This window comes from Microtus ochrogaster, chromosome 7 (genome assembly GCF_000317375.1).
Source record: "Microtus ochrogaster isolate Prairie Vole_2 chromosome 7, MicOch1.0, whole genome shotgun sequence".
NCBI classification, from domain to species: Eukaryota; Metazoa; Chordata; class Mammalia; order Rodentia; family Cricetidae; genus Microtus; species Microtus ochrogaster.
The window spans coordinates 44,009,746-44,024,652 of record NC_022014.1 but is presented as its reverse complement, the minus strand read 5'-3'; the positions used below and the strand labels follow the sequence as shown (position 1 = coordinate 44,024,652).

The following is a 14,907-nucleotide window of genomic DNA, read 5'->3' as shown; positions in this document are numbered from 1 at the left end:
GAATATGCCTGAGCTGTTGGCCAAACAGTGTTGTAATTTTTTAAAAAATGATGCTCTATAGAGGAAAAGAACTAATAGAATGAAATATGTGTGTATTAAAATGCCTTATAGGCTATGGTCCAGCTAGCCCAACAATGGATGTCTCCCAATGGAAAGACTAAAAATCCAGTAGTTAACTCAGTCCAAAAGCCCAAATGTCTCCATTGGCCTTCAGTCTAGCTGGAATCCTGAGGAAGTAGGTTCTAACACTTACTGAAGAAATGCTTCAGCAGCAACAATACAGACAGACTTGCCAGGGACAGTGAAAGCAGGCAGCAAAAAGCAAACGCTTCCTCCTTCAATATCCTTTAATGGGCTGTCACCAGAGGTATAGCCCAGATTTAGGGTGGGTCTTCCCACCTCAAATAACACAAGAAAGCAGTTCACAGCGGTGGTGGCACATGCATTTTAATCCCAGCACTTGGAGGCAGAGGCAGGTGTGTCTCTTGGTTTTGAGGTCAGCCTGGTCTGTAGAGTGAGTTTCAGGACAGCCAGGACTGCTACATAGAGAAACCTTGTCTGGGAGGGCAGGGGCGGAGGAGGAGGACACCGTTCACAGGCATGCCCAGTGGCTTAGGTTTTAGTTAATTCCTGTTGTAGTCAGGTTGATGGTCAAGACTGCTCATCAGATAGTTGGTGGTGGGAAGTGTCTGGAAACTCACCTTTAACAAAACCAAGTATGGGGAGGAGGGCCATGAGTGATGCCTAACCACTGGAATTTAGTCCCCATAACCCATATAAAGATGGAAGGAGAGAACCAGCTTCACAGACTTTTCCTCTGAGCTCTACATGCAAGATGTGGCACACTCCCCTACCCCCAATAATTAAATGAAACTGGAGTGGGAATTAAAAATTAAGAAAAGTTTGTACAGACACCAGGTGGCGCCATGCTACAATGTGACTACTGGGAATTTTTTTTTTTTTATGGGGGGAGCAGATTCAAGACAGGATTTCTCTGTATTACAGACCTAACTGTCCTGGGACTTGTTCTGTAGACCAGGCTGGCCTCAAACTCAGAGAGAGGCCTGCCTCTGCTTCCTAAGTGCTGGGATGAAAGGCGTGCGCCTTGCCACCTCCCAGCTTGTTTTCTTTTTTTAACTTTCGCACACATTAGCCCAGCACACTGACTCTCACTCCCATCTCCTACAACCTCTGTCCACTCCCCACAAATATCTTCTTATTCATTTATTTTGAGACCCACCAGAGCCATCCGTGTCCTCGTGGGTGTGAAGCTATCCTTTGCAGCCTGGTGGACTCAGCAGAGGAAACAATTAAAGGCGGTGATTCTCGTTCCTAGAATCTATTTGTAGGAAATAATTCTGACATGAAGGGAAGGTCCTGTGAGTCCCACCCACCTGCTTGGCTGTTTGTTGGCAGGCTGGTCTCCTGTGGCCAGGGTCGATGGCTAGAGTTCCTGGAGCATTACAGGGTGTGGTGGGAGTGCCTTGTTCAGGGCTAAGCTCACAACTGTCCTGATCCTCTGCTGTCAGCACTGCTAGTTGTGAAGGCCGCTTCTGTCCACAGGTAGAAGCATGGGTGTTTAGAAGGCAGCACATTGCTGTATACATTTAGTTAACCATCAGAAGTATCCCAGGTGAGTGGTGGTGGTGCATACCTTTAATCCCAGCATTCAAGAGGCAGAGGCAGGCGGATCTCTGAGTTTGAGGTCAGCCTGGTCTACAGAGCTAGTTCAAGGACTGGCCCCATAGCTACTGAGAAACCCTGTCTTGAAAAACCAAAAAAGGGCTGGGGAGGGAGGGAGGGGGGGAGAAAGAGAAAGATAGATGAACCTACGTGGGCTTACAACATCCCCAGACCTAGATTTTCAGCGAAGCTTACAGTACCAGGCATTGATCCTCTTGTCCCCCAAGGAGTGGGTCTTAAATCCATTCAGAGGTCACAATAGCTAGAAAATGAAGGCAGCCTGCATGCCAACAACAGATGAGTGGGCAAGGAAGATGTGGGACAGACACAGTGTGCTTTACTCGACTAGAAAGAAAGTGAGATTTGCAAGGAAATGGGTAAAATTGGAAAGAAATTCCCAGTGAAGCAAGGATATAACTCAGTGGTAGAGAGCTTTCCTGACATGACCAAATCCCTGGATTCTGTCGCCAGTGCCCCCAAAAAACGAAGTAACACAGGCCCCATAAGACAAAGGGCACAAAGCTTCAAGTCTTCTGTATGCTCTGTCAAAAATGGAATACCTTTGTGAGGAGGGAGAGCAGAACAGAAGTATACTGTGGGCGGAAAGGATGGGGGTAAGACTGGATTGACCACACTTCAATCATCTTTGCTATTAGTCAGCCATCAATATGACTCTGCATTTCTTGCTGGGTCTGTAGTCTGCTGTGACTGGAATCTCCACTCTCAGATCTCCTGTCTTATACTCTAGTGCTGTGCCAGGTAGACAGCTCTCTGAGCCATTCGCCTTTCAGCCGTCCCTGTGTGGCTGAAGCAAGCCTGCTTGCCACCCTTTCCGCCTGCACTAGTTTTGCTCTGGGTCATGCTGGTGTTCATCACACAAGGGGCAGTCTTCCGCCGTCTGTGACCCCAGCTGGGTTTACTTCTCTGTTTATTAACAAGTTCTTTTTTTAAAATTTATTTATTATGGATACAATATTCTGTTTGCATATATGCCTGCAGACTAGAAGAGGGCACCAGACCTCATTACAGATGGTTGTGAGCCACCATGTGGTTGCTGGGAATCGAACTCGGGTCCTTTGGAAGAGCACGCAATGCCCTTAACCGCTGAACCATCTCTCCAGCCCCTACTAACAAGTTCTTTTTCTTTTCTTTTTTTTTTCCAAATAGGCTAGTCTTAAACTCAGTAGCCCTGTGCATCAGTGCCCCCCCCCATGGGAGAAGCACCGCTTTCCATATCTGGTTCATGGCCTCACTCTTCGTGTGGGTTTTTTAAATATATCGTTAAGTGTGTGGATGCTTTGTCTGTAGGAATGTCTGTGTACCTCCTGAACATGATTCCTGTCGATGTCAGGAGAGGGTGCTGGATCCCCTGGATTTGAAGTTAGAGACAGTTGTGATCCACCATGTGGGTGCTGGAATTAAACCCAGGTCCCCTGCAAGAGTAACAAATATTCTTAACTTCTGAGCCATTTCCAGCCCTCATGTGAGGTTATTATAAGAATTTGTTCCATGCCTTCATTTTTGAAAAGTAGCTTTTACATTTTCAGTGTTTGATTACTTAGTCTTGACAAATAGGAAAAAAAAATGGTTCTTTAATGTTGGTGATGCATCTGGCAGCCTCACTGCTAACAATACTCATTTAGACCTTTGCCAATGTGCAACTAAGTCCATTTCTTGTTGTATGTGCCTTTTTTTTTTCATGATCCAGACTTTTGATATATACTAAAAGATGATAGGGCCAATCATGGTGATGTATGGCTTTAATCCCAGAACTCCAGAGGTGAAGCTCCCTGAATTCCAGGTCAGCCAGGCCAAAAAAAAGAAGAGAGGTGGCGGAGAAAGTGGAGAACAATAAACACAAAAACCTACATTTGCTAGAGGTTTTATATCTCTCAGAAAATTCCTTTTGCAGGTAGTGATGGCACATACCTTTAATGCCAGCACTCAGGAGGCAGAGGCAAGTGGATCTCTGAGTTCAAGGCCGGCCTGGTCTACAGAGTGAGTTTCAGAACAACCAAAGCTACACAGAGAAACCCTATCTCAACCCCACTCCCAAATAAGAAAATCCTTCTGTTTCCAGCTTTCTTTCTATATTTGATTTTTTTATATACTAATTGCTGAGTTCTGTCAACAGCTTTTCCTTTGTCTACCGAGGTAACTGGGTTTTCTCCTGTGTTCTGTCAGGACATCCTAGTTAATATCACTCTGTAACAAACACAAAACTTGGTAGCGTAAGATATACTGCTGTACTTCTCTGTGAGTCAGAAATCCACTGCGGTCGGAACTGCTGCATGTCTCTGCTGCTCCCGGACTGAGGCCTTACCTGAAGAACATAGAGCTGAAGACTGCAAACATCCCAAGTGTCGTGGCTGTGAGTGCCTCTGGTGGCTGTTTTCAGACACAGGTCTCACCCCTCTCTAGCAGGGCTTCTGTGCCTTCCCTGAGCCTTCTTTTAGGGACAGAAACCTGAATGTGAGCCAAAGCTGTATGATCACAGACTAACCACAGAAGCCACAGGAGGTGGGGCAGGTTGGCTGTAGCTGGGGTGGCAGGCTTCTGCAGAGACTGTTGACAGAGAGCATTTCCGTGGCTCCATGTGGTAGTTGCTGCTGTTTGTGCTGCCCAGAAGCAGGTGCTTCTGGACCATCAGGAAGTGGGAATGAGGCAGAAGAAACTTGAAATAATAAAGGATTTACTTTATTATTATTTATTTATTAAATAATCGAGGATTTACTTTAAAAAGAAACTTGCTTAGAAAACAGTAAGTTACACAAAGTAGAACTCAGCTAAAGGAACTCTCCCTCCAGGAGGGCTGAAGAAAAGTGGTATGCTAACCACACTTAATAGAAACTGTAGAAAATTTAATACCATGGCTGAAGTTTAGGGTTATTTCCCATAACAAGGGACAGCCCTGACAGTCGTTTGGCCCATTCCTATAGCAAAGAACATGGCTCTGATGGGCAGCTCAAGGGTGCAGTGCATGGTCACAATAGTCACCAAATCCTGCTCTGCTGTTTTGTCTCCTGTGCTATTACCAGAAGAACCTGGGTAACAAGAACAACACTGTTGTGTTTAAAATAGTTCTGGTAGCCTAGGCAATTTGGATGCTCACCTTACTAAACCTGGATGGAGGTGGGCGGTCCTTGGACTTCCCAAAGGTCAGGGAACCCTGATTGCTCTTCAAGCTGATGAAGGAGAGGGACTTGATCGGGGGAGGGGGAGGGAAATGGGAGGCGGTGGCGGGGAGGAGGCAGAAATCCTTAATAAATAAAATTTTAAAAAAAACAAAAAAAAATAAAATAGTTCTGGCAGTATCTTTGAGGTGTAACTCTCCCATCTATTCAAGTGTCAAACTTGCAGTCTCCTGTCTCTGTTTAAATTGTTCAACGTGCAACCTGGGGCTGAGACCTGAAGGAGACTGAAGGATGGCAGCATATGTGGAGCACATAAACTGTAAGACTATAATACAAGCTGGGGGAAAATGTCTGTTTGACGCTGGTCCTCCTTTGTGCATTAGCTGAATCAATTGGGCACTATTATTAAAGATCTTTTCCTTCATTAATCTCTAAATGTGTGGGGAGGTTCCTTACAGGGAAAGCATATTATTTTATGATGTGGAGGCCCCAGCGAGATGTCACTCCGCACTAGCCCCTCATGCTGCTCAACTGGCTAGAAAGGAGGAGCCCCAGGAAGAGAAGTAAGATTGATCTGAATGTATTGGCTTTCTGGACTGCTTATCACTGGTCCATATATACTTTTCAGAGATAAGGAAAACTCAACAAGGAAGTTTCAAAATAAGGTAAGGTACTGAGACTGGGCCCCAGGTCTCAAACCTACAGAGTATAAGAGGGCTCTGACCAAGCCCTAAGGAAGTTTTCTAGTAAAGCTAACAGGTTGAGGTAGGGCTGTGTGCCCAACAGGGAGTCTTCCTAGCAAGGCTGACAGTCAGGTCTCCCACAGGAAAGCAATAGGAGGAAATGTCCTTCAGATGTCACAGAGACCCCCCAAGACCAGGGGACTAGGAAGAACTTTCTCTGGGGAAATTAACCACCTGCTCAGCTGGATTGAGCCTGATAAACTGGATTCAAGCTCACATTCACCCCTGAAGCCTGCCCCATGCATGCCTCTGAGCTGAGCTGCTGTCCCATAGACATCTTTTTTAAGACAAAAGGATCAGCTAAGGCCTGGGACTCCTTTTATAAGGAGGAATGAAAATGACTCTGGTATCACTAAAGGAAAAGGAAGCACTCCTCTATCCAGAGAACAGACCCTGGAGTCTCCTCCACTGGTCCCTGCAAGGGGCAAACAGTCACTTCCCCTCCTTTACCTCTGCCAAGACCCTAGGCATCTTGGCATCCTTGTCAAACAGTGGGTCCCAGATCCCACCTCAAAGTGGCCACAGAGTGCATGGCCAATTTTTCCATGGGAAGCCCTTTAGTTGCACCCTCTGGGGAGAGAGGCTGGAGGTAGAAGCTGTACTGGGCCCTGACACCTGCCATCTCTACTGGATCATAAAGTCAGTTCCTCTAAGACAGGATGTTCTTTCTGTAGTTGAGACTCCTTTGCCATATGTCTGTGGTCTGCCTTTGTCTCTGCCCCACCAAGTCTGAATACTCTTGATTTTATTTCTACTTTTCAGTGATAAAGATATAGACTAATGTCACCACTTTCTGAGTCCCTTAGGTATCTGTTTTTTTATGGATGTTTAGTGGTCTCAGGGTTACAGGTACTTATAAGTTTAAAAGGGACAAAGAGGAAAAAAAAATAGCGGTTTGACTGGCTAAGAAGCCAAGCTTCCCCTGCTTCATAGAATCATTATACTATCCTGCAACTTGATGCTGTTCTAAGAGAGGGAACACTAACTAAACTTCAGGTTGTCTGCCTCCAGCTGCAGACACACACACAATGGCTGTGGATGTTTGGATCACTGGGTTCAGTCCTATAGAGGAACAACTGTCCTTTGGGTATGGAAATGCTGAGAAATTGTCACATGTTGCATGTTAGGTCTCAAAAGAAGTTTCACTCAAAACCTAGACACTGAGCAGTAAGTGAACCAAACGCTCCCAGCCTGTACTCCTCCCTCCCTTCCTGGCTTTGTCCGACATCTCAGTCTTTTTGTTGTTGGGAGAGGGGTGATATAATCTTGTCTATAGTTACTCTCCACTGAAACTGGGGTGTCGTTGTTGGGGCCCAGGAAGGGAATGTTGGACAGAGCTGGGAAGGGAGCGAAATGCAGGGATGGGGACATTTGTTTCACTTACTGTTTGCTCACTGCCCAGGTTCTGGGTGAGACTTGTTCTGACTTCTCTGTATTAGCTCACAGAGAAGCTGGCACTGGAGAAGGGATTTGGCCTGCTCATTGCAGACTCAAGCATTTTTATTTATTTATTGTTTTGCCTCAAAGTTTCCTCCATAGTCCCTGTCCTGGGTCAGGCTAGTCCCTGGACTTGGTGACAGGACAGAACAGCCTAGGAAAAAGGTATTGTGTACTGGAGAATAATTAAGAGCCAACCTATTCCCAATAGAAGCTACTGTTGGTTATCTCATGGTCTAAACATAAAGGTATTAACAATAAAAATAAGCTAACACAGCCTAGGCAGTTTGGATGCTCAACTTACTAAACCTGGATGGAGGTGGGCAGTCCTTGGACTTCCCACAGGTCAGGGAACCCTGATTACTCTTCAAGTTGATGAGGGAGAGGGACTTGATCAGGGGAGGGGGAGGGAAATGGGAGGCGGTGGCGGGGAGGGGCCAGAAATCCTTAATAAATAAATAAATTAAAAAAATAAGCTAACAGGATGCTTATACATGGAAAAGATAAAAGAGACTCTGTCTAAAATCTCTCAATACTAACTCCAGCATCATAGCAATCTAAATTTCATTAGATGCTCTAAGCATCAACTTAATGATGATTACAATTGCTGTGGAATAATCCTTCCATACACTGTGAATATGTATTACTTTTATTGGTTAAGCTGACAGACTGGTAGTCAGGCAGGATAGCCAGACACAGAGAACTCTGAAAAGAAGGGTGGGGCAGAGTCTGGAGCAGACATAAAGAAAACAGAACGTGTAGAAAATGAGGTAACAAGCCATGAGCCCGTGCCAGAGGGTAAATAAGAAATACAGGTTAATTTAAATGTAAGAGTTAGCTAGTAATAAGCCTGTGCTATCAGCCAAGCATTTATAAGTAATATTAAGCCTCTGAGTGGTTATTTGGGAACTGGCAGGCAGGAGAGAAATGTTCATATGATAAATAGCTCTACATGCTGCATAAACCATAAAGGCTCCTTATGTTTCATATAAGGCTTACCTGGAAATTTACGGAGCCATCTAATGGTATAATAGTATGTCCACAGATAATATCAAATTATTGCTTTAGCCTATGTTTGTAATTTGGACTCAACCTTTTTTATTTATTTTTAGGTTTTGAGACAGGATCTCTCCCTATAGTCTTGACTGGCCTGGAACTCTGTAGACCAGGCTAGCCTCAAACTCAGAGATCTGCCTGCCTCTGCCTCCCAAGTGCTGGCCTTAAAGGCATGAGCCACCATACCACCGTGCTCCAGTTCAACCTTCTTTTATTAAGGTTTTTATTGGTCCCTCACCTGCATCACTGCCCTACCTAGTTATATGCAATCAGGCCCCACTAGCACAAGACCTAAGTTTTCTGGGTAAGTCGGATATGTATACTAGAAAAACCAGTGAGAGAGGTGCATGGGCTTTCATGCAGCGGTGGGAAAGCTGTTATAGAAAGTCCCAATGAACCCAATGAAAACAGACATTGCCTAGTACCACCCACCCACAACAAATGGTAAACTTGTCAATGTTATATCTCATGATATTTAAATTTTTTAATTATTTAATCAAGGGCATTTATATGTATAGGTTAAGATGGCTGGAAGTTCCCGGGTTTATTGTCTAAAGCCACAATTACAGATATTTAGTTACCTGAGTACCCTTTCTGTTTGTTCTTGCTTACTAATTAACCATCCAAGGTTACTGATAACCTCTGAAGCTTATTGAGATGTAAACTTTCTCTTAGGATCAATGAGCCTTGGTGACAATAGAATGACATAGATTGCAAAGCCTCGTGGCCGAGCTGCAGCCAAGTCTGAGCAACTGTGGCAAAACACGTTAGAAAGGAGCCCAGGATCCAGCCCAGATGCAGAGCATTCACTCTGGCTGTTAGGTGGAACACCCTCTGTAGACCAGGCTGGCCTCAAACTCACAGAGTTCCGCCTGCTTCTGCCTCCCAAGTGCTGGGATTAAAGGTGTGCACCACCACCGCCCAGCTTCTTTTTTTTTTTAACTTAACTATGTGCAATGGTGTTTGCCTGCATACGTACATGAGGGTTATCAGATCCCCTGGAACTAGAGTTATAGTTGTGTGGGTGCTAGGAATTGAATCCAGGTTCTGTGGAAGAGCAGTCAGTGCTCTTCACCGCTGAGCCATCTCTGTAGCCCTTGGATTCGATCTCTAATGCGCAGAAAAACAAATGATAAAAAATATTAAAGTTTTTAGTTGGTTCCATAACATGATGGATCCCCAGGGCTGAACTTGACAGTTAAAGGCTGAAGTCGAGTTTCTATGAATGTTGACCCAGTGCTCTCCCAGCTTCAGCTCCAGTGCCCTGGAGTTTGATGTGTGATTAGAAAAGGGATGGTGGAAGGAGGGGAGCCTGGAAAGGTGCCAGGAATCAGGTGTACCTGACGTGAGCGGCTGCAGTAGAAGAGGCTCAGCTGCCACTGGGCCACCAGTCTCGGTGCCCACAGACTTCTCCCTCACAAGGCAGGAATATTCTCAGTCCTTGAGTGTTTACTGGGGCCAGGGCAGGAGGGAATTTAAAACTGTGGCAAAATACAAATGATGTTAGAATTACCTTAACTATGTGTGCTTCAGTGGTGTTAGTGGCTTTGAATTTCCTAACCAGTCTTTGCATCTCCATGTCTTGGAACTGAATCCATTCACGAACACTTCTTTATCTGAATCCCATCCTGCTCCTGTAGCTGCGACTTGTTTGCTTGCATAACTGAAGTTCTATTTGACTTTTTGTGACTTGCTTACTTCACTTTTCCTGTCCTTATGCTGACCCATGGAATAGCCGGTGGTGGCTTGAATGGGGATGGCCCCAAAGGCTTACATATCTTATATATTTGAGTGCTTAGTTTGTTTGAGGCACTGTTTGAAGCCAGTCTTATTGGAGTAGGTGTGGTCTTGTGGAGAAAGTATGCCACTGGAATTATACTAGTGTCCTTCACCCCCGCCCCACTTGCTGCTTACAGAGCAGGATGTAAAGCTTCTAGCTACTGGTCCATGTACACACAGTCTTGTGTGTCACCGTGCGCCCTGCCATGATGATAATGGACTAATAAGTCTGTGAAACTGTAAACCAACCCCCAATTAAATGCTTTTTTTTTTTTAAATAAGAGTGACCTTGGTCATGGTGTCTCTTCACAGCAGCAGAACACCAGCTTCCTTCTACCGAGGCCGCTTTCCCATTGTATGTTGCTGCTGTGAAGCACAAGGGTCCCATCTGTAAGGAACGACACCGTGCACACAGGTGTTCACATTCTTTCTAGAGCACACTCCTGGTCTTCCGGCTACATACCAAGTGAGACTGTTGGTTATATGCTGATTGGGTTTAAACTGGGGAAGGATCTATCAGCTTCAGTTTTTTAGAGCAGACTTGGATTCCCAGTTCTCATGTGTGTTTCCATGTCTGGCTTATGTATAATTTTTCAAAGATTTGTTTTTAATCAGGTATATGCACATGTGTAAGCAGATACCTGCAGAGAGAGGCCAGAAGACATGGATCCCATGAGTACCAGGTAAGTGCAGTGTTTTTGACCACTGAGCCTCCTCCCCAGCCCCATTCTTTCAAGGTTTTTGCTATAGAGATCTTCTACTTCCTCCGTTTTGAGTAGGACTATTTAACTATTATACAGAAGTTATGATCTACATAGAAGTTATGATCTTTGTATGCTGTTTACCAGACCTGTTTTCAAATGTGGTCTTCTAATTATAAGATCTGATCATTTATAAATAGACACTTTGACTTATTCCCTAGTCATATCCCTTTATTTCTCTTAATGCTCCCTCTCGCTTGACCCTCTAATACAGGGTCTGACTGTGTAGACCAGGATGACCTGGAACTCACTAGAGATCCTGCCTCTGCCTCCTGGATGCTGGGATTAAAGGTGAGTGCCACCATCCCAGCTTTATTATATTTACCCCCAACATTTATCTAATTTTGTTTACATAGTTCATCATTAGGCAATCTTGTTATCTTTCTTTTTGTGTGTATGTGTATGTAACTACATGCAAATGAGTGTAGGCGCCAAGGAGGTCAGAAGGTGGCATTGGATTCCCCCAGAACTGCAGCTGACAACTGTGAACCATGTGGGTGCTGGGAACCAAACATAGGTCTTACACAAGAGCAGCCAGTGCTCTTTCTTTCCATTAAGCCTCTCAGTCCTGGGAACCATTCTCACACACGTTAGGTCACTTGGCGACAGCTGGAACTGGAGTTTGTCCTGGTTTTACTTTTTAAAATCAGATTGTGGGGGAGGCATGGGCGTAGAATGGTGTTCTGTGGAGGTCAGAGGGCAGGAACTCACTCTCAGGTCTACTATCTGTATCCCAGGGCTCACGCTCAGGGCATCAGCTGTACCCACTGTGCCATCTTGCCACTGAAGACCTTCATTTGAAGTGAACTCTTTCAGTGTCTTAGGACATAGGGAACAAGTTATTAAAGCTTGTTAACAAATATTTCTTTAAAAAAATCTTCTTTCTTCTTATTTAAGGAATTCCATGTGACAGCTCTGAACCCACCTGACCCACGCGCCCTTGGCTTCTTATTTAAGGAATTCCATGTGACAGCTCTGAACCCACCTGACCCACGCGCCCTTGGCTCCTGCAGGGCTCCCATTAAAACGACACCATGGACCTGTGTCACAGGGCATTGAGCTAGCTTGCTAGTTCCTACCGCCAGATTCACTGTCATCCTTCCCAAAGCCATCAAGTCAAGGCTTCCATACTGATGCCTTCCAACAGGATGCTTTGACGGGATTAAGGAGACGCTGTTGCCAGAGATGTGTCAAGCCTGGTGACCTGAGCTCCACGAGTCCAGGTAAGGTCTGTCCTCTGACACGTTTTTACTGTCCCTCAGAGGCTGAGGCAGGAGGATTAGTTGGTGTAGGAGTTTCAGGCCAACCTGGTCTACACAGCACGTTCCAGGCCAGCAAAGACTATGTAGTGAAACCCACTTTAAAAAGATTAAATTACGTACTTTGAACTTTCTTTGGAGCAGAGTCTTGAAGGCTGGCATGAGGCATGAACAGAGTTCTCCTGACACAGCCTCTCAGACGAGAGGATTTCATGGCCTCACCCAGCTTACAAACAAGAATCCTCTAAAGGAAAGGATGATGAGTTGTCTGTACCCATGGATTGCCACTGGAGAGGGAGTAATGCTGAAAAGTTCTATGTAAGTTCATTAAAAGAAAGGAAAAATCCAAACCAGGACTAAAAGAAAACATTTATTGAATCAAAATCAATACTTTCTTTTTAATATCTACAAACCAACAGTGAGCTCACTTTATTCAAGAATGAACACAATGTACAAAAAAAGTATGCTTCTATTATAAAAATACGTCCATCTTCTCTCCCGGTGCTGAGCAGAAGTCACTGAGCACATGGAGGCCGCTCTACACCAACCACGGGGAAGCTAACGGACAAAACTCCCCAGGCCCACTGGAGAAGCCACGCCCAGCATGTTGTTGCTACCAGAATCCACGTGGTGCTTACAAGTTGTTACCATGTATTTCAGAAAAGTATTAACAATATAATAAATTCTGGGTACAAAATCCTATTAGCTCCAATTTAAAAATGAGATGCGTTACTATGAGGGAACAAATGGGTTCCCAAGGGTTACAATCCCAGGTAGGGAGGTGCAAAGGTTGCCTCCCTGCATCCTTGCCAGCATCCTTAAGCCTCCATAGAAAACCATCATGTACGAGGTTAGTTACCGTGTACATTCTCTTGACTTTACTGGAACCTTCCAGGGCACCTGGCTGGTGCACTGTGTACAGTGTCACTGTGGTGAGAAGAGGTCTGAGACAGCTGCAGGACCAGCACAGGCTCCGCAGCCTTTGGCTTATTAACGACTGGCCTTGGAGCAGCAGAGTGATGGGGGAGGGGACAATGGCTCCCTGTGCTGTCCCCATCCGTCAGTGCTGAAGATGCCAGGAAATCCCTGTCTGTCCTACACAAAGTTTGCACACAGCAGTGCCCTAGCAGGAGCTTCACCCTGCCTAAGCAAAATGACAAACTCAAGAGTGCAGTGTCCACGAGGTGAGTTAAAGACAACAGTGAACTAAATGTTTCTCCTTGACAGGTTCTCTCTGTGCTGGGGACTGACACCTATGAATGGTAAGAATAGAAAATCAAAGGATCAGGTCATCCAGTGTCCCACCCTACTGTAAGTTAAGTTGAGAAGAAATGCAGGAGAAATGTGTTGGCTTTGCCTGCACTGGCCTCCTGGCTCCTCAGGCAGCATTCTCAGGACGGGACAGACAAAGGCAGAAGGCAGAAATGATCACAGTTTCTCTAGACAAGGACCTAACTGCCTTCAGCATTCTGATTTCAGTTATGCTCATCTTCCGAATGCATGCTCAGCTATCAAAGGCAGTTAGATAGGAACATGGGCCACAGGGCCCAGCTAACTACACTTAACTGGGAAGAGGGACAGAACAGGACCTGAGCAAAGGCCTCTTGCGAACCACAGAAAGTCACTGTGAGGGCTGCTCACTGTCAGTGAATCAGCCAGGCAGCAGGTTGCTGTTGGAGACTGCCATTGCCTCCCTAGTAAGTGGAACACTGGAAGGCCAAGGGCTCTGCAAGTCAGAGCTGGTAGCAGAGGCCAGAATTTTAACAGAAACAGACAGTACACACAGTGAAGAGCTAACAGGACAAAGATGCTGGGAAACTGGATGGGCTTCACCACAACACTCAGATACACAACTATCTGTTCACAATCACAGGTCCTTACACACCAAATAAATACACCGAACATTTACAGCCACTCGACTGCCTTTGGAACACAGGCTTCTATCGCTGCTCTAATGAGACCAGAGCCCAGGTGTGATTATCTATAAAGAGCACCCTCAGGCCACTCAGGCCAGTCTGGCATCCTGTGGGTCCCCTCTGAGCACCACAGAGTGTGCGGACACGCGCTCAAGTCTCCAACAGACGAAAAGGACTACTGTGCTTGTGGGCCTCACACCTTCAAAATATCCATAAAGAGTGGTGGCAACTACAGGCCTCTGCTCACCAGGGAAACATAAGGCGGAGGGGCTGAAGGCGCAATGAAAAGGTTTAAAATGGGAAAATTATAAAACAGTGCTAGCAGTCACAAAAAGACCATGCTAAGATCCGATCCATGTCGATTAAACATTGAAAATTCAGCTACGATCCAAAGAACTCTGTCAGAGTCCAGGCATGCAGGCCGCTGATGCTGCCTTCCTCGGAGCAGGAACGTCTTGCTGGAGATCACAGGGGTGAACAGGTTGCTGCCACGCTTCTTTTTTATAATTAAAATAAAGGAAATCCAATCACAAGACAAAAATATTATAGAACTGTGGACAGAAAAAATACAGAAATTCTGACCTATAAAAGAAAAATTCAGATTATTACTTTTTGGGTTTTTTGTTTGTTTTATACACAGGGTCTCTCTACGTAGCCCAGGCTGGCCTTGAACTCACAGAAATTATTTTTACCCTCTTAAGTAAATCCTTCTTTTAAGTAGTCTTTTTATTTTTCATGAGAAGCTTATAGTAAAATCATGAGGCTGGCGTGCACAGTATCAGTGCTTCTGCCAAGAGGACACACAGCAGCATCATGTCACAGAGACACAGGCTGAAGCCTCCTCTCCCCAGATGCTGCCTGCTCCTCAAGGCCTCCCGATAGGAGAAAGCCGGACATCTAAACCTAAAATGGAGCATGAGCCCAGGACACAAGACTTAACTAAGGCTCGCCCAGTTGTGAGGTACTCACGGGTGATGGGACCAGGGCTATCCTGCCTTCGTGTCCACGAGCTGCATCTGCACGCTGGCAGGCATGCCGCCTCCATAGCCTCCCTTGGATTGCATCTGATTCTGAATGGAGCTGACCTAAAACAGAAAGGGACAAAAGAGGCTCAACAGGACCAGGCGGTCAAGGGAGTG

At 45.5% G+C, this 14,907-nt stretch overlaps 1 protein-coding gene across 2 annotated transcripts in view; it reads right to left on the bottom strand.

Annotated features, from left to right (window-relative positions):
- Window positions 1-12,202: 12,202 nt before the first annotated feature.
- Cdc42se2 (CDC42 small effector 2) overlaps window positions 12,203-14,907 on the bottom strand; it is a 72,223-nt gene continuing 69,518 nt past the window's right edge. The window contains exons 5-6 of one of the 2 annotated variants that reach the window (XM_026780523.1): window positions 14,738-14,853; window positions 12,203-14,319 (exon numbers count right to left, since the gene is read on the bottom strand). In XM_026780523.1, coding sequence (XP_026636324.1) covers window positions 14,755-14,853 — 99 coding nt within the window. In that variant the 3' untranslated portion in view covers window positions 12,203-14,319; window positions 14,738-14,754. Of the gene's footprint in view, window positions 14,351-14,737; window positions 14,854-14,907 lie in introns of both variants that reach the window. The other variant, XM_005350059.3, reaches the window with a different exon arrangement.